The following is a 22996-nucleotide window of genomic DNA, read 5'->3' on the forward strand; positions in this document are numbered from 1 at the left end:
TTTCTCAGAATGCAATCTGCTGCCCTGCCAAGTTCTCCTCTTCCCATGACTCTCTGCAAGGTGATAAATGAGGTTCTCAGGTCCTGGCACACAGGAACGGAGGCTCTCGGGAGGTTGAGATCTGTCCCTCCGCGGCCTTGCTCAGGCCTGAGCCGGGACAGGCGCAGTCTCCAGCAAGCTCGGGACTGAGGGTTGTCAGGAGGGGGGCAGAGAGTTATTCTAAACAATAACTTCCACTTCCCACATTCTTTGTTTTTTTTAAAGGTTCATAATAAAGCACAAAATTCCAGAGTGTTTTTTTCATCTTGCTCAGAGCGAAAGCAATGAGGGAATTATTGGGAGAATGGCATAATGAAAGTTCACTTTGCTGAGGCCGAGCCAAATATGACATATGTAACCCCCCCAACCCCCCCAACCCCCCCCCCCCAACTCTCTTTGGTGGTGCGCTGGCTTCCAAACACGGCATTCAGAGCTCGGGCTTTTAACTGCATCGCCTTCGCACCACTAGAACAGACAGCTCTGCACTTCCTGAAGGCAAGAAGGCATTCCCGAGCTGATAAGACCAGGCTCTGCTCCTGCAGTTGTCTTTGAGTTATTTCCGCCATCTCTGACCGTTATGGGCAGTGTCTATGTGCCAGATTCAGGCATTGGCTCAAGATTGGCAAAGTCCTGCCAACAGTATTTTACCATAAAGCCCTCAAGTATAGCTTGTGAACACTCTGACTCTGTGCACGACCTTAACGGACTCACAGATTGAACACTGTTGGATTGGGTGACGCGTGTGAACGACCTCCCGGATGTGGTGAGATCATTGTTATGCTTAAGAACCCACATTTTAAGATGCTTTTATGGAGGTTTGTTGTGAAACATTTTGACTGGTTTTCATCTCTTGCCATCCACTGAGCATGTTTTCTTCTTTTCAGCATTGGCATCGGCAGTAAGTGCTAAACTCGCAACAGAATCTGTTGGCCAAGACTGATTCAGACAGAAACACTAACACTTCTCTGTGAGCAGTCTTGTTGAGTCAGCCTGATGATCTGATAATAATCTCTATCTGCCTTTTCTGCCATTAAATTAACACAAAGGCAGAAAATAAAAACTAAGCATCAGTATTGTTCATCATTGTACTGAACCGAGGTTTTCTGGAATAAACTCTTTTTATTTTGTTTATTTTTTTTTATATCATCTATGGACTGCCTCCAACAGATACATAAGGGGTGTTAATTGAGAAGCCGTTCCACTCAGAACGATTCTAAAATCTGAGTTAAGAGAGTCTTGCCCTGAAAAGCCCATCAATGAGCACCCATCATGCACCTCTTTCCCACAACCTAGGACCTTAGTTAGCTACCCACATTTCCTTTTGATCCTGTCTGCAGGTCTTCAAGTGGTTTGCACGCCATGTCTTACACAGGATATCAAACTATGGGTTTGAGGAAGTAATCGGGCTCTGCTCTCAGGACAGCTGAACAGCACTGCCACAGGGCTAGCTCGGGATGCAGCCTTGCTAACTGTATTTGTTCATGTGGGCTGATTCTCCTCAACTTTAGTCTTTTGTCGCTATTGTCCTGAGAAGACTTTCTTTGTGCCAGGATTGCAGGACTGTGCAATCCTGCTCTCCTGCTCTGCTCTAACGCAGGGCCTGGGACCATGTCAGGCAGCTGCCTGTGATGGAGAGCTCTTTAGCACTGCTGCGTTTCAGAATTGGTTATGTATGTAGTAATAGTGAATAAAATGTTATGAATGACAGTAAATTGTAACAAATGATATTGCTTTTAATTTAAGACTTTTTGAGTCAATTGACTGATGGTGCCAGCACAAAATAACTCTTTTTCCCCTTTATGTTATTTTCTTTGTGGTTGTCTCCTTTCTCTTTCAAATGAAACTCATAAATAGCAATGTAAGAGTCTAAGCACAAGGATCAGGACTGGTCCTTCATGCTTCTGGGTGTTGTGAGATTGCTAAGGATTAGTTACAGGGCTGTTAAAATACACCTTTTTGCGGTCATCAAATGAAGTGATCACATACAAATTTAGCAATTAACTATCAAGGAATATCTGATTAGGTAATCAGCTTCCTAAATAAAGACGGGTTAGGACTATTGTCCTGTAGAGGAACTGATCCCAAGTGCTTGGTTTCCCTGATGTGAAAGCAGTGTACCTAAATCTGTTGTCCATCGATGTTTCTTTACATGCTTGTCTTCCTGGTCCACAGGCTTCCTCCTCCTGTGATCGCGTCACACCATGCCTGAGGGGGCGAGCCGCGGCGGACAGAAGAAGCCCAGCCACCAAGGTCAGAGGTCGCAGTCCGCCCATACGCCAGTCCCAGTGGCCAGTGTGTGAGTGTGAGGTGTGAGGTGTGCAGAGGGGCGTGTCCCTCCACTGTTGCTTTTCACTCCCCTGCTGCTGTAAGGAAGAAGCAACAAGCTTCAAAACAATAAAACCAGCCCGTTCTTGGGCTGCCTTGGGACTATGAAGGAAAAGATTTTAAAAAGATCACTTTTTTTGGCCATATTACAATTTCTTGCATTAGGAATTTGTCTTTTCGCAGACCCCAGCTCGCTCTCCATGAGACACACAGACAGGGAGAGAAGCTTGGGGTCAGAGCACAGGGTCAGCCATTTCTACGGCGCCCCTGGAGCAGTTGGGGTTAAGGGCCTTGCTCAGGGGCCCAACAGAGTAGGATTCCTCTGCCGGCTGCAGGATACAAACCGGCAACCTTCCAGCCACAGGCGCAGATCCTGAGCCACAGAGCCACCGCTCTGCCCGCTGCTAAAGGAGTGGTACTTAAGAAGAGTTCAGTTCACAGAGACCTTTCAGGGATTCCCCACATGGCTCAGGCAATCAGACCAGTGCTCATCAGAGTCTGGAAGCCAGGGTCAGCTGTGTGTGACCCTTCTCCTGAGCCCGAGTTAGACTGTGGGCACTGCAGAGCTCCAGGAGCAAGACAGAACCAAGGTGAAAGAAAAACAAATGGCATTTGTGAGTCCCCCAGCTCCTCTTCCCCCCCAAAAGGAACATTTCAGTGACCCCCGCCCCCTCCATCAACCCCCCTGTTTGGGAGAAGTCTATTTAAGAGAGTCTATTTACTTGGTCCTACACCATGACTCATCAAATCAAAACACGTACGCACCCAAAGCCTGCTTATTTGCTTAGGTTGAGCCAAAGTCCTGAGCTGAAGTCCTGAGCTGAGGTCTGCATTCATTTCTCACAAGTACCGCTTGGATCCGAGTAAGAGCTCACTAATAAGGAGCTACGAGCTACGGTTTGCCAATGTTAATATGACCACACAGAGGCCTTGTTTTTTTTTTGTTTTTGTTTTTTCATGCATGCAAACAGACAGAGGCCTGGTTATTTTGGGGGAAAAAAATGTGTACTTGAAAGAGAGAAGACAGATACAGAGACAAGAAAGCTCCTGTGTTCGTCACTGTACTATTTCTGGGCAGGAGTTGCTGTTTGGTTCATGTTTCTTTGCCTGTGAGTGTTTTATTATTTTGATATGTCTTCAAAGGCCCTTAAAGAGGCCGGCCTACTGTATGGGACAACATAACAACTCAGCGCGGCCTACTGCCTGCGCTTTCATCCTGTTGCCTAGCAACCCCAAGGTAGCCTTTTTAGCTGAGTGTGGAGGAGTTTCAAGGTAAACCACATCCTACTGGCGTTCCTCAGGTACAGACCCATTCATACAGAGAGTCAGCTGCACAGCTTGAGCAGCGAGAGAACTGCGCTGGCTGTATCTTAAAACAGCTATGTTTCGACATTGTTGCATTCAAGCATTTACTCGATCAATAGCACGCGAAAAGCCTTTGAAGAGCAGGGTTTGAAACAGATTCCCTGCGCAGCCCAGATGTTGCAACTGGTCTTGTTTTTCTCTCGTCCTTACGATTCGACATGAAAAGGGCTCTTGCCAGCTCACACCTCTCCCCGACACCCGATTTCAAGAAAAACAGGCAGCCGCGCGGCTGTCGCCGACAAAAAAAAAAAAAGAGCTAAAACAGGAAACTGTGTTTAGAAAAAAAAGGGCAGGTTCTAAGGTAGGCTAGTTCTCTCTCCCCTTCGCGTTCTGTCACTCTGGGTAGCACTCCTCAGCCTCTCACCCTCTCACACTCTCACTGGCAAGAAGGAGCCCGTTTTGTGTTCAAGATGAGCCGGAGACGAGCGCCGGACAGCACCGGGGCATCAGGTCAAGGCTATTCCGAATGAACAGAGGTAAACTGCAAACAACAAAGACGGCTATTTTCATTTCTCTTCAGTGCAGGCAGGCTCGCCCGTGGTTCTGTCCAGAATAAAAGCTTGGCGAGGACAGAGCAGGTGGCTTTGGGCTGGGTTTGAATTCAGTTTGTACAAGACAGCGCTTGGGAGAGATCAGAGGACCGCTTGAGTGAGCTGAGTGGTTACTGGCTGTAATCTTCAGAGGCTCAGACTGAGCCAGCGTACTGCCGAGCTGGTCTGTATCGTCAGTCCTGGAGCACGGGGGGAAACTTACGTGCAGGTAGGCAGGTGCTCGACAGATGGCCTGTCTCCATTCCAAGATAAACTGATAAAAAGATAGGCATCCAAATAACAGAGTACTGTTTATTTGGTATTTTTTTATCTCGCATGATGCAATGTATTCAAAATGGCAAAAATGCACTGGAATTTTTTTAATAATAGTTGGATATGATGTGAAATTCTTATGACAGGTCTGAAATGCTAATGTCCAGGGATTTCTAAAATGAAGATCTGATCCTGGACATATAGGGGTCTCTGTAACTTCTTCTCCTCACGCTTTGTTCATCAATTAACCACTTGTGTGCCTTAATAATTGTACGTATTATGCTACTCCTCCAATGACACTGGGTGAGCCTAATTATATTTCTATTGATAAGAATTCAGTAAATCAAGTCAGTCAATTCATTAAATGCAGCTTTACTTCAGAGAAGAGCTCTTTAAGGACATCCCTTTCACAGTGTTTGTGAAAGACCGAAGACCAAAAATGTTTTAATACAGTCTTAACAGTTGTCTAGAAATTCATCTGTCATTTTTGGTTTCCTCCTGTGTATCTTCTGAGTGTGTGTGTGTGTGTTTGTGTGCATGTTCATGTGAGTGATGGTGTCTTTGTGTGTGAGTGAGTATTTGTTAGTGTGAGTCTGTGACTGAGTGTATGACTGTGTGTGTGAATGAGTGTGTGAGTGTGTGTGAGTGTGGGTGACTATGACTGTGAGTGAGTGTGTGCGAGTGAGTGTGAGTGTGTAAGAGTTATTGAGTGTGTGTAGGTGTGTTTGTGTAAGTGTGAGAGTGAGTGTGAGTGTATGTTTGTGTGAGTGTGTGTGAGTGTGTGCGTGTGTGAGAGTGTGTGTGAGTGTGAGTGAGTGTGTGAGTGTGTGTGTGAGTGTGTGTGGGTGTAAGAGTGAGTGTGAGTGTGTGTGTGAGTGTAAGTGTATGTTTGTGTAAGTGTGTGAGTGTGCGTGAGTGTGTCCGTGTGAGTGTGAGAGTGTGTGTGTGTCTGAGTGTGTGAGTGTGTGAGAGTGAGTGTGAGTGTGTGAGTGTGAGAGTGAGTGTGAGTGTCAGTGTGTGAGTGTGAGTGTATGTTTGTGTAAGTGTGTAAGTGTGTGTGAGTGTGAGAGTGAGTGTGAGTGTGTATGTGAGTGTGTCAGTGTGTGAGTGTGTGTGAGTGTGGGTGTGTGAGAGTGAGTGTGAGTGTGTATGTGAGTGTGTCAGTGTGAGAGTGAGTGTGAGTGTGTGAGTGTGAGAGTGAGTGTGAGTGTGTATGTGAGTGTGTCAGTGTGTGAGTGAGTGTGAGTGTATGTTTGTGTCAGTGTGTGAGTGTGTGTGAGTGTGTGTTTGTGTAAGTGTGTGAGTGTGAGTAAGTGTGTGTGAGTGTGTCAGTGTGTGAGTGTGAGAGTGAGTGTGAGTGTGTGAGTGTGAGAGTGAGTGTGAGTGTGTATGTGAGTGTGTCAGTGTGTGAGTGAGTGTGAGTGTGTGAGTGTGAGAGTGAGTGTGAGTGTGTATGTGAGTGTGTCAGTGTGTGAGTGTGTGTGAGTGTGGGTGTCTGTGCACACTCCACTGTCATGGCAGCACCTCTGTTAAATAGACCACCTGGCACTGTTTCATGACTGCAGCCCCGCTTTTTGTCATACAGGAACTGGCTGTGAAAATAAATAAGCAAAAAGTGTTAACAGAAACACAGTGTGAGACAGAGGAATAAGACACTCTATTAAAAAAAGCTTTTCTGCCTTACACTCTATGGAAAATTGTCTCTGTTTTCCACCCTGCACTGCTGGAGCCCAGAAGGTACAGACAGCACAGCGGGTCAAGGGGCAATATTAGTAGATATGCATAAGGAACCACTGATATTCTCCGGCTCACACACCAAAGGGTGAGGAACGGGACACTAGGGAATCTACAAGGAGGGACAGCGGCTCATCCGTAGTGTGAAGTGAGCCCAGGGTCATGAGATGGATTAGGGTCAGGCATGACCATCAGCCAAGGCCAGGGCTAGTGACTGCATTTCTTACCAGCCATGGAGGTAGGTCAGTGGGCACGAAGTGCTGGTACAGCTCCATCATCTCGAGCGCTCGTGTCAGGTGATTGCGCCTCGCACCTTGTCTAAATTTGGTGCTGTTGTTTTGCACTGTCGCAGCGAGGAACGGCTCAGTGAGCAGATGCACAGAGGCACAGGAAGTCGGTTTCAAAGGAAGCAGCTGACTGTTCACTCAACCTGGCCGCCCGTCTCCCCGTCTCTCCACCCCGCCTTTGCGACTTGCTTGCATCTCCTACCTGTCTTCACGTTGAGGGAGACGAGAGGGTGGCTGCCCCTGATTGGCCAGGAGCCACAGCGTCTGCCGCTGCGGCAGGAGGCACTGCGCTTCTTACCGTCAGTCGAGGTTTTGCTCTGAGTGTGAATTTTCCAAAGAGAAAGTGGGAGGTTTTGTTTTACCATATGCATGCCTAGCAGACACCCTTACATACGTGGGCAGAAAAAGTGCCCATGAAAAACAGATCAGTGCATCAGTATGACAGTCACACCGATTAAATACAGATCAGTGCACTAATAGTACAGTTGTGCTAATTAAGTGTTTGGAAAGTATAAGATATGGTAGTGCAAGAATGATAGAACTTTAATGCACAACAAATACAATCTGAATAAAACGTGGGATTTAATTGCACCGCTGTATCCTAGGCAATAGAAGGCATCTGACAGCTGGGTCAGGAGAACAGTATATATTGGCCTATTATGAAAAGGATTTTCAGAACAAAGGAGTCAGGCCAGACCTCCGCTCCGCTCGCAGGAACAGGAAAGCAAGCACCAGGGCCTGGCTGAAAAATGAGGTGTTGAGGCATCAGCGCAGACAGACAGCAGAGAGAGAAAGAGGAGTCATTTCACTGGAATCTTCACTGGCACTTCAACACAAGGAAAATAGACGTTATCGCCAACATTTATCTCCAGAAGCCGAGCCTGTCTTCCTGACCAGTCTTTTGGCCAAATGAATCCAAATGCATTTAGTGCGAGGCTCCGATGGGAGAAAGACATTGTCTGGAAAGTCCTGCCATGAGTTGTGGACGAAGTTACAGTAGTGTCTGGGGGAGCAGGGCAGCAGGGCTTATTAAAGAATGAGTTCTAGTAGAAAGCACCGCTGACAGGACACTTAAGAGTCCGATCTTGAAGAGTTAACTAGGATTTAGCTCATGAGAACATAAGAATGCTGGCAGGAGGCCATTCTGCCCCTCTTGCCCATTTGGAATTTAGCAGTTAATTGGTTAATTGAAACCAGGATCTCAATAAGCTATTTCATTAAAGAAAGCCAAAATATTGCCTTCAGCTACATGGGTGAGTACCTTGTTCCACCCTCTCACACCCTTTATATAAAGATGTCTTTTTTTTCCTTTTTGTGTGATGAAAGTCTATTCTTTCTTTTAAACGGATTTCCACGTAGTTTCCAAGAAACTCTCTTGAGAATTCTGTTTCACTGAGGAAGAGATGTCAAACACATGTCTTGTGTTCTGTCAGCCTCACCAGCTGTTTGATACCATCTTATCGTGCTGGTCACGCCTCTACTTACCTGTCAGTCAGGGCTGGTTGCCATGCATATGCAGGAAGCCAGGAAGCTTGTTTCACCTGTGGGTAATCAGGACCTCTTCCTTCTCAGGTGCATCAGACTGCTTGAGGTCAGATCTGGCAGTGCTCTGGGCTCTGTGATAGTCTTTACTCTGAGCCTCTCAAGTTGTACACTCCTCTAAATCCCCAGTTCCCTGTCTTGTATGTCACTTGGGTGCTTGACCCTGCTTTGTTTTGACCTTCTCTCCCGGATATACCCTGTGTGCCTTTGAACTGCGTTTTACTGGGTAACGAACTTTTCTTGCTTCCCTCAACCCTGTTCGTAGATCTCCCTTTGTGCTCTGTGCTGCTGCTCAGTGTCACCTGGGTTTGGGCTCTGCTTGCTATGACTGTGCTTTGCCTGTTTCCCCTGTCTGTTTACTACACTCGCCTGTTGCTTGCCTGTTTCCCCCGCCTGCTCCTGGGTTTGTCTTACGACCTACAAATCACTGCTTCAGTCCAACATAAGCAGCACTCAATATACATCTGGTGCAAAATCTGGAGAGAAAGTGTTTGAATTGCTTTTCTTGCATTTCTAGCTGAGTGTGCACTGAATGCCAAAGAAGCATTCGATTTTTCTTTACAGTTCTCTGATTGGATCAAGGATTAAAAAAATAATATTGCAGCACTGCTGCAAGGTGTGTGGTTAAGGCTGAGGAATTTGAAGAGAAAACTGTTTGTTGTGTTTATCAGCTTGGGCTGATCGCAGCTGAATTAAATTAAATTGCGCAGAGGGCTGACTCCAGAACTGGGTCAGTTTCACTCACTTCCTCTGGTCTCCCATTGCAATGGCTTGCCTCTGCACTTCCAGCGGATTCACCTCAGTGAGATTCAAACTTGCCTCCAGCACACTGTACTGCACGAGATCCCATCATTGGTCCTGTCAAGGGCCCTTGGCCCCGTGCAGAGAAAACACCTTGCGACTGTTTCAGTCAAGCAGCTTGTTTGATTAATTGAGGTTTTAAAGTTGGCAATGCAGTAACAGTGTGAGAATGCTGTACTAGTTTGCTTGCCAAGGGCAGCCCTTGCAAGAGTTAAGCTGCTGATTTCCAGAGACCTGGAGAACCTGCAGGATTGAGGCCCTTGGGGCCCTTGATCTATGGGATGCCTGTCACATGCCGCAGCACAGAGGAGGGTTGTGGGTTCAAGTGTAAGCTGAGGACATGAGCTCTGTACTCATTGTAAACAGGATTTTGTCTGTAAAGCAAAACAGCAGAGATCATAATCGCTGTTCATTTGGGTAAGGGCAGAAACTGAAATAGTGAAAACACAGAGGGTGCAGATCGAGGCAGAACTTTTTTCATGTCTCCTGTCACAGAGCGCTCTTTCCCGTCGTGTGTCAGGATGTCTCATCGTGGTCTGTGTGCTTCCTTCTTCACGAAGTGGGCAAACTGCGTGGAGGGATGTTGGGTGGAAAAGTGGGCTGAAACGGCGCGCCTCTCCTGAGACCGTCTGTGATGTACCCCACTTTTCACCCCGAGTCCCCCATGTCAGGCCCATCCAGCCCCTGCTGACTGCTGATCCCCACCGCTGTTTCAGTGGGATTGATTGTGAAAGAGAAACTGAAACACCGTGCCAGGCCTCTTCGGGGCTCTGCTGAGCTTCCTGCAGCGAAGTGCCAACGTGCCCCCTCAGTGCCCGCAGACAGGGCATCTGTGCCCAGGAGGAAGACATTTCCACTTGCTGCAGGCTGAACAGCATCGTTTTTAAACGTTTGCAAGAGAGAGGCAAAGAAGGGAGTCTTAACTAAGACACTCGGTTTGCAGCTGGATCGGTCCCAGTCCTGTTGCGCTGCTTTTGTTTCAGGTTTCCGTGCCCTCTCAGAATTCAATGACCTAATACAACTGATGAGGTGGATAAGAAGTTAAATCAGGTGTTGATCAAGTGCAAAATGAAAGATATGGCTAAGAACCCTGCAGACACACATGCAAAGTCTCAAAACACTTGATGTGCGCAGACGTAGCTGTTAGACCATTCTGCTCACTAACAGTGAGGCAGCAGTGTGGCGGCGTGGTCAGGGTTCAGGATTCTGGATGTAGATCCCCGCTTGAACACCTCGAGATGATGCCGTGCTCTTTAAAATTCTTGTGATCCAGATCCGGAGTGATGAATTCTTGCGATCCAGATCCAGAGTGATGAATTCTTGCGATCCAGATCCAGAGTGATGAATTCTTGTGATCCAGATCCAGAGTGATGAATTCTTGCGATGCAGTCGTATCCGGGAGCCCTCTCTGCTCGGTGCATGGCCTGACCCGTCTTCCTGTCCCCTCTGCCCGCAGCTGCCCAGCGGCCCTCCTCCGTCTCGTCTCTGAGCAGCATCGTGGGCAGGATGGCGTCCGCGGAGCCCGCCTGCCGCGGCAGCTGCACCTCCGTCAACACCGTGTGCTCGGACAGCGACCGCGCCGCCAGCCTCAGCTCCTCCGCCTCCTCCGCCTCCCTGCAGGACGGGCCCGGCGGCGGTGGCGGGTCCCTGCCGTACGCCCCGCCCCAGCGCAACGGCAGCGACATCAGCCTGGACCTCACGCCGCTGTCCCAGCTGGAGGAGCGGGGCCGCGCGGGCCACGCCCTGGCCGCCCTGGGCGACGCGGGCCGCGCCAAGCTGTCCCGCCTGGACCGCGTGGTCCTGGAGATCGTGGAGACGGAGCAGGCCTACGTGCGGGACCTGAAGAGCATCGTGGAGGTAAGCCTGGGATTCATCGCGGACGCCGGGGAAGGGCAGGGCACAGGGCCTGGGATAGGAGAAACACACCTTTATATCAGGTGCCAGCAGCCACATCACCCTGCAGCTCCCAGCTGGCAGCCAACTGGAGCCCAGCAGTGTGAGCCCGGCCAGTACCTGGAGGGGAGACTCCTGGGAGAGCTGAGGCTGCTGCTGGAAGAGGTGTTAGTGGGGCCAGTAGGGGGCGCTCACCCTGCAGTCTGTGTGGAGCCTAATACACTAGTATAGTGACGGGGACACTTCACTGTAAAAAGGAGGTGTCCTTTGGATAAAACATAGCACCTTGGTCCTGACTCTCTGTGGTCATTACAAATCCCAGGGCATTTCTCGAAAAGAGTAGGGGTGTTACCCTGGTGTCCTGGCCAACTTTCCCTCTGGCCTTTACCAGTCATGGCCTCCTAATAATCCCCATCTTTGAACTGGCTCCATCACTCTGCTCTCCTCCCCACTGAGAGCTGGTGAGTGGGGAGCAGACTGGACCATCTTCCAGGTGGGGGTACACACTGGTGGTGGGGAGAGGATCCCCATTACCTGTAAAGAACCTTGAGTGCAATGTCCAGAAGAGTGCTATGTAAGTGCGAGCAATTATTATTATTATTCAATTTAAATGCAGTGCAGAAAGAGTAGACTTTACGGTCCAATTAAATAGCCTGAGATGTAAGCAAAAGTAGAACACAGAAACATTGCACGGGTTCTTCTGAGAAAATAATTTGGGAAAAAATATTCCTCCTGTATAGTGTCTTCTCGACCCTCAGTTTACACAAAGAGCTTCCACATGGCACTGTCTGAGGCTTTTGTATCCTCATCTTTTCCTTGTATTCCTTGATGGAAAGTGCTGATGTGGGACTGCAGTACCTATAATTCTGGAATGAATGGCAGTACTGGGATGGATCAGGTGCTTGATCCACGGGACACGGGTTCGAACCCGGGTCACGCTGCTCAGCAGGGCTAAGGGCAGGGATGGGAATTGTAAGTCAGGGATTTCTCGGTATCCGGTGAAACAGCGACCCCCGTGACTTCCTGGGTGACTCTGCAGGCTTCGGGTGAGGTCAAGGAGGAAGGGTCAAACGGATGACAGAAGATGATTGGCTGGGTGGCTTCAGGGTGGGCGGGTCAGAGGAGCCCTTCTGCACTTCCCCATTCTCCCCACGTGGGTACAGGCGTCGTCCCGTGGGCCGACACTCAGACACAACTGGCGATTCGAACTTGCCTGGTCAGTATAACCGGGGAAACTAAACAGTGAAAGAAACAGCCGGCAGTATGATCCACACAGCTCCGCGATCGCGACTGATGTTCTTTTCCTGCTCTTTGCTTTTGTAATAAAAACATTGGCGGGGGAGGGTGACCGGGAACTGCAGCTGTCCAGAATTCACAAGCCGCGTCAAGGCCACAGCGCGGTGTAACGCGACAGCGGGTTCGGCAGGACGCGCACCGGAGTCAGAGCCATTAGTTCAATTAGGAGTAATTGAGCCAGGGCCGGGGAGCTGGAGAAAGGAGGCTGTGTTTTTCAACACGTTTATTCGATTTAGAAAGGAGGCGAGACTCCTGGAGGGACCCTGGTGGGTCAGGGGTCAAAGGTCAATGTTTGGGGAGTAGAATTTGTACTAGCGGGGCATTTTCAACGAGCCCTGAAATTACAGGCCCGAGCACAGAATTCACAAGAATTCATGCTGCTTCCGTTTTACTGCTGGAATGCGATCTTGGAAGTCTGAGACGCAGTTTTAACATGCTTTCCCAAGATGACCCTGTCATATGAGAACAGGGCCAGATGAGATGCATCCCGTCCAAGGTATATATACCCAGACCTGTTCCGAGAGGCTCTGGGGCTGGCCACTCCAGGACAAGATCAGAACCTGACCTGAAAAAGAGCCGTCTGCTCCAGAACTTAATTTCCCACCCCCCACCCCACACGCTCCAGCGAGGAATAACTTCATGTTTCCACGCAGATCTCGCCCAGCAGAATAGGGACACAGCCAAAACCCCCATTTCCATGGCTTCCAGAGCCCCCGTCGCAGCCTGAGCAGTCCGGTCAAGTGCACGCAGCTGGTGCCTGTGGGCGTCCCTCGCTCGGGGTTTCGAAGGTTTTTTGTGCACGGCTATGTGTGCCACAAACGGCACAATCGTTTTTCTGAACAGCGTGCGATGGAAATAAAAGGAGACCTCCAGTGTTAACGAGCTGTAAAAATAAAAAGGAGGAGCAGAGAAGGAACTGATCTTTAGGGGCTGAAAACTTTGGGTGGGACCCAGAGAGGGGCTGTTTCTGAGGAGTGAGGCCTGGGGGGCACAGAGGGGGACCATCGGCCAGCAACGTGTGCCCGTGGCCGGGCTGGGTCGGGCCGAGCTGGATCAGCTGGGGGAGTCTGGTTTTAATCGGGGGCCGAGCAGTGGGGTGATGTCAACGGCGACAGTAATGAAAACCAACCGTGACGGCAGCCTGTTTGGGGGAGGGAGGTCGTAAAGGGAGAGAAGCCCCCTTTCGCCTGAAGCTCGGCCAGATCGGACAGGAAAAGGAGGGGGGTGAGGCGAGGGCTTTTGGCTGTAGCCCCCGTTAGAAAGCTCCTGGGACCAGGGAAGAAGGAGGAAGGGGGGGACTGAGAGGCCCTCGTATCTCGTGTGAGGGGGGGATCTGAGCGAAGGAGGGGCATCTCTTCTGCTGTTCCAAAAACCTCCAACCTTTTCTCTGAATTCCAACGTGCAAAAATTTAAACGAGCTGCACGAGACAGTGTTTTTTTTTTCTTTTTTCCTTTCCTCCTTGGTTTCTTTCTGTTTCATGTTCTCTGTGGCTTGTCTTTTCCTCGTCAGACCTCAGACATGTTTTTTTTTTCTCAAAGGCACCTCTGTCTTTGGCGTGTTAGGGTTGTGTCTTATCGCAGATTGGGCTCTCCTGACAGCTTCCAGAATGTGATTACCCTTTCCCCTCCCTGCCTCGGTTTCTCTCTGGAGTGTGCTGAGACAGTGTTTTTTTGAAGAAATGTTCGTTTGAAATGTTCTGGTAGGTGGGAGCACAGAGAGCCCAGTCTCACCGTGCCTGTTTGGGACTGGTTGGTGCCCATTCTCCTTTGCTTCTTTCATGTTTGTTTACCCAGAATCATTTGAAAAGGGCACAGCTGGGTTCAGCTCCACAAACCGGTTTGTTTTGCTTTCAGAGTCAGCTGCATCTGGAGCCAGACTCCCAAGGGGAAATAGTCTGACCCACCTCACCCTCTCAGTGCACTGTCGTTGCTGGGCCTTCGGAAATAGCCTTCTGTCTGGGCCAAAAACGGCTTATCAGACTAACGAGCTAGGCACTTGGAAATCGCGTCGAAGTCCAACAATTTGGTATAAATGGGGCTGAAACATCTGAGATAAGTGCCGAGCGACTCGAAATTAGTTTTTTTTTTTTTGTGTGTACAGAGACTGGAAAGTTCCGGCTCTTTAACGTTGCCATTCAAACTAAATTACTGTGTCGTTCTTAACGAGATCATGAGGCAGAGTGAAATCGTGGTCCTCCTGGCAGGGCTTGAATTCCTGCCAGCTCCCAAACATTGCCTTAAAAGACAAAGCACGCTCTGTGATCCTGTAAAAATAACCTGAGGTTAGAGCGTTTGAGTTTTCCAAGCAGCGACATAATTGCCCGCACTCTCATGCCTCCATACAGAACCGTTATGTTACAGAAACGCCTGGTCATTTTCTGCTCGTAAATCTTGCAGTTTGAATTAGCACCTCTCGCTCTGTCTGCAGTCTTGTTTTTTTTTTTGTGCATAGGAGAGATCAGTCCTCTGTAACTGAGAGGACTGTCTGAAATCATAGAAACGGTCCATTTTGACTTCATGAGCAGAGGACTGCATCGATCTAAGTCTGCGAGAGAAGCAGAACCCTGCAGTTCCTCCTGCAGAAGCTGCTCGGAGAGTTTCAGGGGTTCGGTGTTGTTCGTCTTTACGCAGCCGGTGGGATAGAGGATCTGCAGCAGGAGGGTGTGAAGGGATCATAGTCACACATTCATCCTTCCCCATCTGAGGAAACCTTCATTATTTCACTGACACCAGAAACTCAAATCTAGCCAATCTAATACCTCTAATAATGCTTTATTAGGTATGAATGCCACTCGCAGAACATCTAACTCAGTAAAATGATTTCTTCACGTGTGCTCTATATGTTCAAGTTCTGTACATGAATTGTGAGGTGTTTTAATAAATATGTGCACTAGATGAATGTATAGGTATAAATGCATAAATCATTTATTTCTTCTTCACCAGGTTTTCAGTAGCTGTTTAATGTGTAAAGAAATCTCACAAAGCCATCTATCAAACTGAAGGCCCGGCTGAAACATTAGCTCATAACATTACTTAATATTTGTGGGTTTAGCACTTACGTCATGTGATCAGCCACTTTAAGAGGAAATAGCAGAGCCCACAATGCAGCTGGCTTTGGAAAGCCTGACATTGACAAGTCAAAAGCTGTGAGGCTCTGAATGCGCTAATGTTTAACTGCATTTTGTACAGTTCAGTTGAGTTTTGTCCTGGTTTCCCACTGTGCATTATGCAGTTTCCCACAATGCAACATGCTTTAACATACTTCTCCACCCTTTATCACTGTTTTTCCACAATGCCACTGCACTTGGTCACACACTGCCCTGGTTTCATAATGGTGGTCCACAAGGAACATGTATTAAAGAAATCCATTTTAACCTGCAAAATGTACACATTTCAACTCAGCTGTTGGATAAAATATGAAACCACAGCTCTTAGTATTGCGGTCAGATCCCTTGTGCCTAACACAAGCTGTTCCCAAAAGGTTCTGACATTCTTGATTTGGCTCTGACCAATGCCCAGATGTTCTGGCCTGTGAATAACAAGTGATGCCTGAAAGCTTCCCACTTTCCTAAAGCTGCTACCCCGGCTGGAAGCCCTGTCGCGGGAGAGTGAGTCAACCTTGGCCGGTGGTTCCGAAAAAATAGATAAGCCACAAAAATCTGTTTTCTCACCACTGAACATGGAGCTACATTTCCCAAGAGAAGGGAGAAGAAAATACAGAGCAAAGTTCTGCAGAAGGGGGAGCCTTTTTTCTCTTGTCAGTGTCAGTTGCTGAGGCCGCAGAGAGCTTCTACATCACAGATCCGAGTGAAGTTCAGCTCCATGTCCTTCTCTTGAGGGAAGCTGGGAAGCACGGGGAGCGAGCTGCAGTGCCTCTCAGACACTCGCAGGGCACTGCTCCTGCCTTTTTACTGCCCCTGCACTGAGATTGCAAGGGTTAACTGGGTGGGGGTGAAGAGAAGGGCATTTTGAATGAATTTTCAAGCCTGTGTGGGAGCAAACACGTGTCTCAGCCCCTGCTTGGCCAGGTGTCTTGCTGTGGCGCTGAAGTGCTCATGTCTGTTTTCTCCTTCCCTGGCCAGGATTATTTGGGATGTATCATAGACTGCGGAGACCTGCCACTCAAGCCAGAGGAGGTCAGCACTCTCTTCTGCAACATAGAGGACATATACGAGTTCAACAGGTATGTGGGAATGCTCCTCTCTTGGAACTCTGAAAACCTCTCCCAGCGTCTCGGTACGGTTCAGTTCTGTCTCTTCCATTCCTGCTCGGCTCACAGGCTGCTGAGCTGAGAAATTTGGGCCCCCTGCTGTCAGGCAAGGTCGTTGTAAGGCAGCAGTGGAATTTAGTCCACAGCCAGACGGAACCACAAGGCGGCCTTCAGCACAGTGCACCACTGGCCCGTTCTTCTGTTGCAGTGTTTGTATGTTTTTGCTCATGCTGTGCTTTCTCTCGCCCTTACGATGACCCTAGCGCACAGAACCGAGGACAGTCTACAGTGAGTAGGAGCAGCAGAAATGTGACAGCGCATGCTGTAGAGTTAAGGAGTCTAGCTGTTGTAGGTGCTAGCTGGCGGTTGAGCGGAGGATCTCTGCCAGCAGTTTCTTGAAAGAAACCAGGATATCTTCTTCAGCAGTGGCCTGGGTGGCATCTTTCTGAGTCTCCCCTGTCTGCTGCATGTTTGTGTTGACAGCTGACATGGGGGGCTGTGAGGGCGGGGTCAGTGGGAGTCACATGGCCACAGGAGACGCAGACCAGCAGGACAGCTGAGACCGGGTTAGACAGCCTGAAGCAGGGCAGTGCCGTTGCGGGTTAATTTTTTTCATCAAGGTGGAATGTCTTCACGAAAGATGGATGAACTATTACAGCACAGCAACTTCCAGCACTGCCACGTGGTGAAAGAAAAGGAGGCTGCCTTCTACAGAAGACAATCAGCACCTAACCACCAAGTCCCAGAGTGAACAGAGCGAGGGTCCCAGTCAGAGCAGGGAGGAGAGGTCCGTCTCCTGTGGATTGGAAGGGAGACATGTGCTGCCTGGACCTGGAACAGCGCTTTAAGAAGGACGAGAGGAAGCCTTTCTATTATCCAGCTCGTTTTGGTAGTTAGTAGCTTCCAGGGTCTCACCCAGCCGTTTCCTCAAAGAAACCAGGGGATCATCTGCAACAAGCTTGTTCCCCACTCCCACAGCCCTTTGTGTAGAGAGCTGCCTCCTGTTCTCACTTGTAAATGTTCTTGCAAAAAGCATTCAGAAACCTTGACAAAGGGGGCAGAGAGGAATGTCCCAGGAAGGACCATAGTAGCAGCAGTGGTCTCCTCTTGTCAGAAGAACGACTTTCCTGCTTAATGTCGAGCTGGGCAATCTTTCACCAATCCGAGAGGCTGGCTCATTCAAAGGGAGCTCCTTGAAAGAGGCCTGGCAGTGCTGTGGACTCCAAGCGTCCCACTGCCACCTGCCCTCCGCACTGGCTCCGGGGCAGAAAATCCCTCGCTCTCTCCAGCAGACTCACAGACTGGGAAGAGTGGCTGGACTGGGAAACGACCAGCACCGTATAGAAAGACTTCAGGATATGATCACAGGTGGTCTCAGCACCTCCCTAAAACTCGCTGTGCCCACATGTTCCTGGCAGGCGGTGTTCTCTAGAGAGAAGCAGTGCTTTCCTGTTAGACATTGGTGTGTTATAATAACCAGTTCTCTTCTACCTTATTATATGGTTCCTTCCTGAAATACAGCTTGTGCCCTTTCCTGGGTGTGAGGCCAGCTAATTAGTACTGCTGGAAATGGAAGACTAATTTGAAATCATTTGGACGGCTTATTTTGAGGCATGTAAGAGCAGAATCCAGATGTTCAGAATCCGTGTTTTTACACCCTGTCCCTTAGCTGCCGGAGTTCATGTTTTCCTCGGAATTCGTGGTGCTATCAAGTCCTGTGCTGTTCCTGGTCGGTGCTGGCAGTCTCGGGAGCAGTGCGCGGATGCCATTTTTCTGACCGCTCCTGAAGTAGTTCCTTCTCGTGCTGCACGTGTGCTCCGCTCGGCCTGTAGAAAGGGCTGGGCCTCGCTGGCAGCATTTGTCTTGTCCTGGCGCTCATCAGCCTTGGATTAACAGAGCGGCAGATCAGTGTTGAGGCTGTCTTCCTGTTCTGCTTCCTGCTTCTGTGTGCTTGTCTGCGATCCCTGGAGCCACAGAGGGCCTGGACTGTGGGACCCAGGGCTTGTTGTACTGTAGTTCATTCCACTCAAATATTCAACTCAGGCCTGATCTCCGTAGCGGAGCCCCTTAGTCTGAAGAATGGGTCCCCAGTGTGAGTTCTGCTTGCCCAGCTGTAGCTGGGGCCCCTGATGCAGCAGATAGCCTGGCCCCCCTGGGCTTGACAGATTTTGCAGGACTGGCCAGTTTCCAAGAAGAGCAGGTCAAGTCCTTTCTCTATGAAAAACACGTCTGTTGGCATTTCTGCGGCTCCGGTGCAAGGACCTCCTTCATTTTACTTCATTGAAGTCCTGCAAAGTTTCCAATCTAACAGCCTCCTGTGTTTGCGCCTCCTCCGTTTTGTCTTTGCCATTGTGCTGCTGATACACTGCCTCTCCGGCGGTAGAGCTGTGTGGGACGTTGTCTCACTGTCGCATGTGCAGCGACACATTGACAGATCGGCCATTTTGTGTCAGAACGCCGGCTTTCCAGATCTTTTCCACGTACCGCAGTGTTAAACACTCTCTCAGCTTGATGGATTATTGTTTTGCTCTTGGAGTCTGAGCCGTGTTTCCTGTAACATAAATTCTGGCGGAAGATCCCAGTTCACACAGTTTCTTGGTGCAGAGCAATTGTATGGATGATATTGGGGACAAATGATGAGGCTGTTTGTACCCCCAGTCTTTTGGGCATCATCTGGGGTCTGACCTTACAAGACATGGAGTAAACTCTGTCCAGCTTGCCCACTGCTCCACAGTCTCAAACAATAGAAATGTTCAAATTCAGGGCAGGACATTCTTTGGAAGACAACCGCAAGCACAGCTGAAATTTATCTAGCTGTGCTTTATTGCAGCAAGGGAATTCTGTGCACCTCGCATTAAAAATGAACCGCAACCCCCAAAAAACCACACAAGGTATGTGAATGAGACCCAGTTACAGCCAGAGATCCAGGAGCTGTTGATCTTGGAAGTGCCCGTCTCTTTTTCCTGGACTGGAGCGCAGAGAGAAACACACACGCACACGCACACAGGAGAACATGGTTAAAACCTGTTACATTGTGACGTCGTCCTCCCCCTCCTCCTCTTCCAGACGTTTTGTGCTTGTCCAAGGACAGAAGAGCTGGCTGCAGAGGCCCTGAAGATAGAAGTGATCACCTGTCTTCTCAATCTCCCATCAGACCAGAATCATGTACAGAAATCCAGAACACTTTTAGTCAGAGGAGCATAGATTCCTGGATCATCCCTGTGGTCCGGTCAGGGGGTGGGAAGGCGGCAGCGCCAGTCCTCCTTTGGGCAGGTAGTGACCAGGGGTGCCCAGCAGCACCAATGGGATCACATGGGACCCTAGACCCTGGCACTTTCATTGGCACCACCTGGTGGTTACTGAAAAGAAAATTCCCAGCCTGACAGAAAGGAGGAGGAGACCAACCCCAATTTCCTCAGAACACTTCAATCCTAACAAGGCAGTGCTTCGTTTCCAAACTCCCTCGGATTGTCTTTCTCCGTTTTCTTTCACTTAGTGCAACAGTGACTTTAGTTCATGCTTAGTGTCCAGAAAAGCGCTATATAGGTGTAAGGAATTTTGGGATCGTGGCTGAAGCGCGTCACACGCCAGACCCCGGCTCGGTTCAGGGAGGTCACGTGAGCTGGCTGGGGCTCTCCGGTTTGTTGTTTTTGGGAGACACCCAGGCATGTGCGATCTCCTCCGCCGGGCCGCCAGAGAGACCCCTCTGGTGAGTGGGAGGAGGGCCGAGGAGCAGAGTAACTGTATCGCCGATCTGGGGTTTGAAGAGTCTCGGCTGCGTACGTGGACGTGTTATCATTCAGCGCAGGCAGACTGCTCACTCAGCTGCAGGTTTACTTCTCTCAAAACTCCCTGCCTTCCTTTGCACTGCACTGCAGGAGAAAACTCAGAACACATCTGCACATTACTGCTGCACAGCCGCCCGGTACTGAAGGCATTTATTAGACTTGATATGTGAATTGATACAGCCCATTGCTACACAGTGTTGTCTGCCACTGTGGCATGGATAAAGCGGTTTGTTTTTTTAACATTCTGTTTTTACAGGCCTCTTTAAAGATGACCAAAGTGGTTATTTTATTCCTGTAATAATAATTCCAGCTGACGCGTCAAGTGCTGAAGGCTGTATCGCTGGTTATGGTTAATAATAATTGGAAGATGGGCTTCAGCAATTTGACATGTGGTTTGCTAAAGTCTATCATAAGACCACTGAGCTCCAGCTTTACGTTTTATTCAAGGACTCAAATCCAGAATCAAAACCTCTTAAAAACAAGCCCCCTTTAAATTCTCTGCTTTCCAGCACAGACTAGCACACCCTTCCACAATTACTGTACTTCTGTCAGCTCGTTCAGAGGAAGGAACTTGCAATGCGAAAATTCCCTCTTCCCCTTCCTTACTGTGCCCCTCTGTCCTCTTTTCTGCCCCTGTCCTCTCCTTCTGCTCCTCTCTCCCTCTCTCCTCCTCTGCCCCTCTCCTCCTCTCTGTGCCCAGCTCTCCTCTCTCCTCATCTCCCCTCCTTTCTACTCCTCTCTCCTCCTGTCTCTGCCCCTCTCCCCTCCTCTCTCCTCCTCTCACCTCCTGTCTTTGCCCCTCTCCCCTCCTCTCTCCTCCTCTCTTCTCCTGTCTCTGCCCCTCTCCCCTCCTCTCTTCTCCTGTCTCTGCCCTTCTCCTCTCCTCTCTCCTTCTCTCACCTCCTGTCTGGCCCTTCTCCTCTCTGCCCTCTTTCCCTTTCTCTGTACAGACTAATCCAAAACAAACCAATTGAATTAATTTGCATTCTGCAACAAAATCCCCCCAGATCTCTGCCTGGAGGGGGGCTAAGGTCACTGCACTGGTGATTATTTGACAGACAGACTCCCCGTTTCGGCAGCAGTTGAGGGGGTGGGGGTGAGCACTCCAGGATGGGATGGGATGGGGGGGGAGAGGGGAATGGTGGGAGGGTTGATGATGAGCCAAACGCAGATGAGTCCCATCTGGGCTCGTTTAAGGGGCTGCTAGCATGGATCGGAGGGAGAGTAACAAACAAGGGCTTTGTGGAAGTTGTGTTCAGAATTATTGCTCTGCTATCTGATCCATCTGTCCTCTGCCTTTCCATCTGATTCTGTTCTGAGCAGGATTCCTACATTTAGGCACTTTCCTTTCCCCTTGCAACATTTGCACTCTTGGGCTTCCCCCTGGCACAGCTTCCCGCTGTGTAGCAGTCCGAGGTGGGCAGCGAGCTGCGTGTGAGGATGCGAGTGCTGGGGGTCTCTGGCCGAGAAGGGTGCCGGTTTAGTGTGCTCCTGCTGTACTGTCACTGCAGCTCCGCTCTGGGCTCTCAAGCACAGAGAGGTTTTGGAATTGCCTGCTGGGCTGCAGACTTCATTTGGCAGCTCTGTGGCATTACACAGAGCTGGAAATCCAAGGCTCTTCCTGCCATTCTTATAACAAACGCTTACTGGAGCCACTGCAGAGTCTTTGGCAGCGTCCGCAGCAGGGATGACCAACAGGGATGAAGATAGCTGCAGGGTTTTCTGGTTTTGATTTCATTCAAGGCCTAAATGCATGAATACACTTGGCTTTTGGGCTTAATTGGTCAAAACTGCAATTTGTTCCAGGTGCTTAGAGACCATTTAGAGAGACCTATAAACCCTGCAGGATGGTGTCTGTACAGGAGCTGAGCTGGTGTTCGGAAGCATTCGGTTAGGACAGCAATTTTCATCCCTACAACAGTCAAAATATTGGAACCGGCCAGCACTTAATCACCGCTTTTTAAAAACTTTGTCAAAACATGCATCCCAGATTAAAGGAAAAACAAGAGTCATGTCCTTGTTGATTTTATACCTTACAGTAACAAGCAAGATTTCCAAGCTTAGCTCTGTAGCTGTGCACGGAGCTCTGCTGCCAGCTTGGCATTTTAATCTCGGTAAACGCTGTCAAAACCTAGTAACTGATACGTTTTCAATTAGTCCAGAGAGCATCTGCAACTCCTTAGCGATGTTTGCAGAGGAGGGTTTCTCACGATCCCATTTTTGGCGTAGAGCTTCCATGCGACAGACTGGCGCGTTTCTCCAGGTTTTAGGAATTGTTGGCGGCTCCTGGAGTCATGCAGCTCCTGCTCTGTGGTCCCTCGCTGGCAGTGATCGCCCTCTGAGCCAGTGTGACCAACAAGTCAGATGTCCCCGTAGGAATTAACAGCTGGGAGACCAGTACCCCGGCTGACCCGCCACTGGTCCACTGCGGTCACTCTCTTCTGTGGGTCTCATTCGTGTGGATGATGAACAACCACTGTCAGCTCAATCTAAGCTTTCTTATCCTCTGCAGAAAATGAGTTTTATGGCACCGTCTAATACAACAAAACAACAAGGACACAGAAGCATTACCAGCAGAGAAGATGGTGCAGTAGTGTTACAGAATTTACATTATTTCAGAGTGAGATTGCTGGGGGGGTGAAAGATTTCCTGAGTGTGTTACTGTTACACCTGGGGACACAGAGGAGTCTCCCAGATGGGAGGAGTGTAAATTCACAATGGAGGGGATGAGACAGTCCATGATGCATAAGGCCTTCATTACAGCACTGTTTGTAGAGGATATTTAAGTTGATTAAGTCAACTTCACATGATGCAGATGGCCAGCAACAGGCACAACCTCAGAGCAGCATGTTGTGACTGTCTTTTTGTGCAAAGCAGCCTGTTGTTATGCATTGGTTTGCGAACTGATTACTG

At 49.3% G+C, this 22996-nt stretch overlaps 1 protein-coding gene across 1 annotated transcript in view; it reads left to right on the top strand.

The window, feature by feature from the left end:
• plekhg2 (pleckstrin homology domain containing, family G (with RhoGef domain) member 2) overlaps positions 1 to 22996 on the top strand; it is a 43133-nt gene that overhangs the window by 10937 nt on the left and 9200 nt on the right. Inside the window, exons 2-4 of the mRNA XM_088627508.1 lie at positions 2212 to 2289; positions 10353 to 10753; positions 16168 to 16268. Of these exons, the coding sequence (XP_088483634.1) occupies positions 2241 to 2289; positions 10353 to 10753; positions 16168 to 16268 (551 nt within the window). The 5' untranslated portion in view covers positions 2212 to 2240. The remainder of the gene's footprint in view (positions 1 to 2211; positions 2290 to 10352; positions 10754 to 16167; positions 16269 to 22996) is intronic.

The sequence above is a fragment of the Lepisosteus platostomus genome, chromosome 4 (assembly GCF_059453375.1).
Source record: "Lepisosteus platostomus isolate fLepPlt1 chromosome 4, fLepPlt1.hap1, whole genome shotgun sequence".
NCBI classification, from domain to species: Eukaryota; Metazoa; Chordata; class Actinopteri; order Semionotiformes; family Lepisosteidae; genus Lepisosteus; species Lepisosteus platostomus.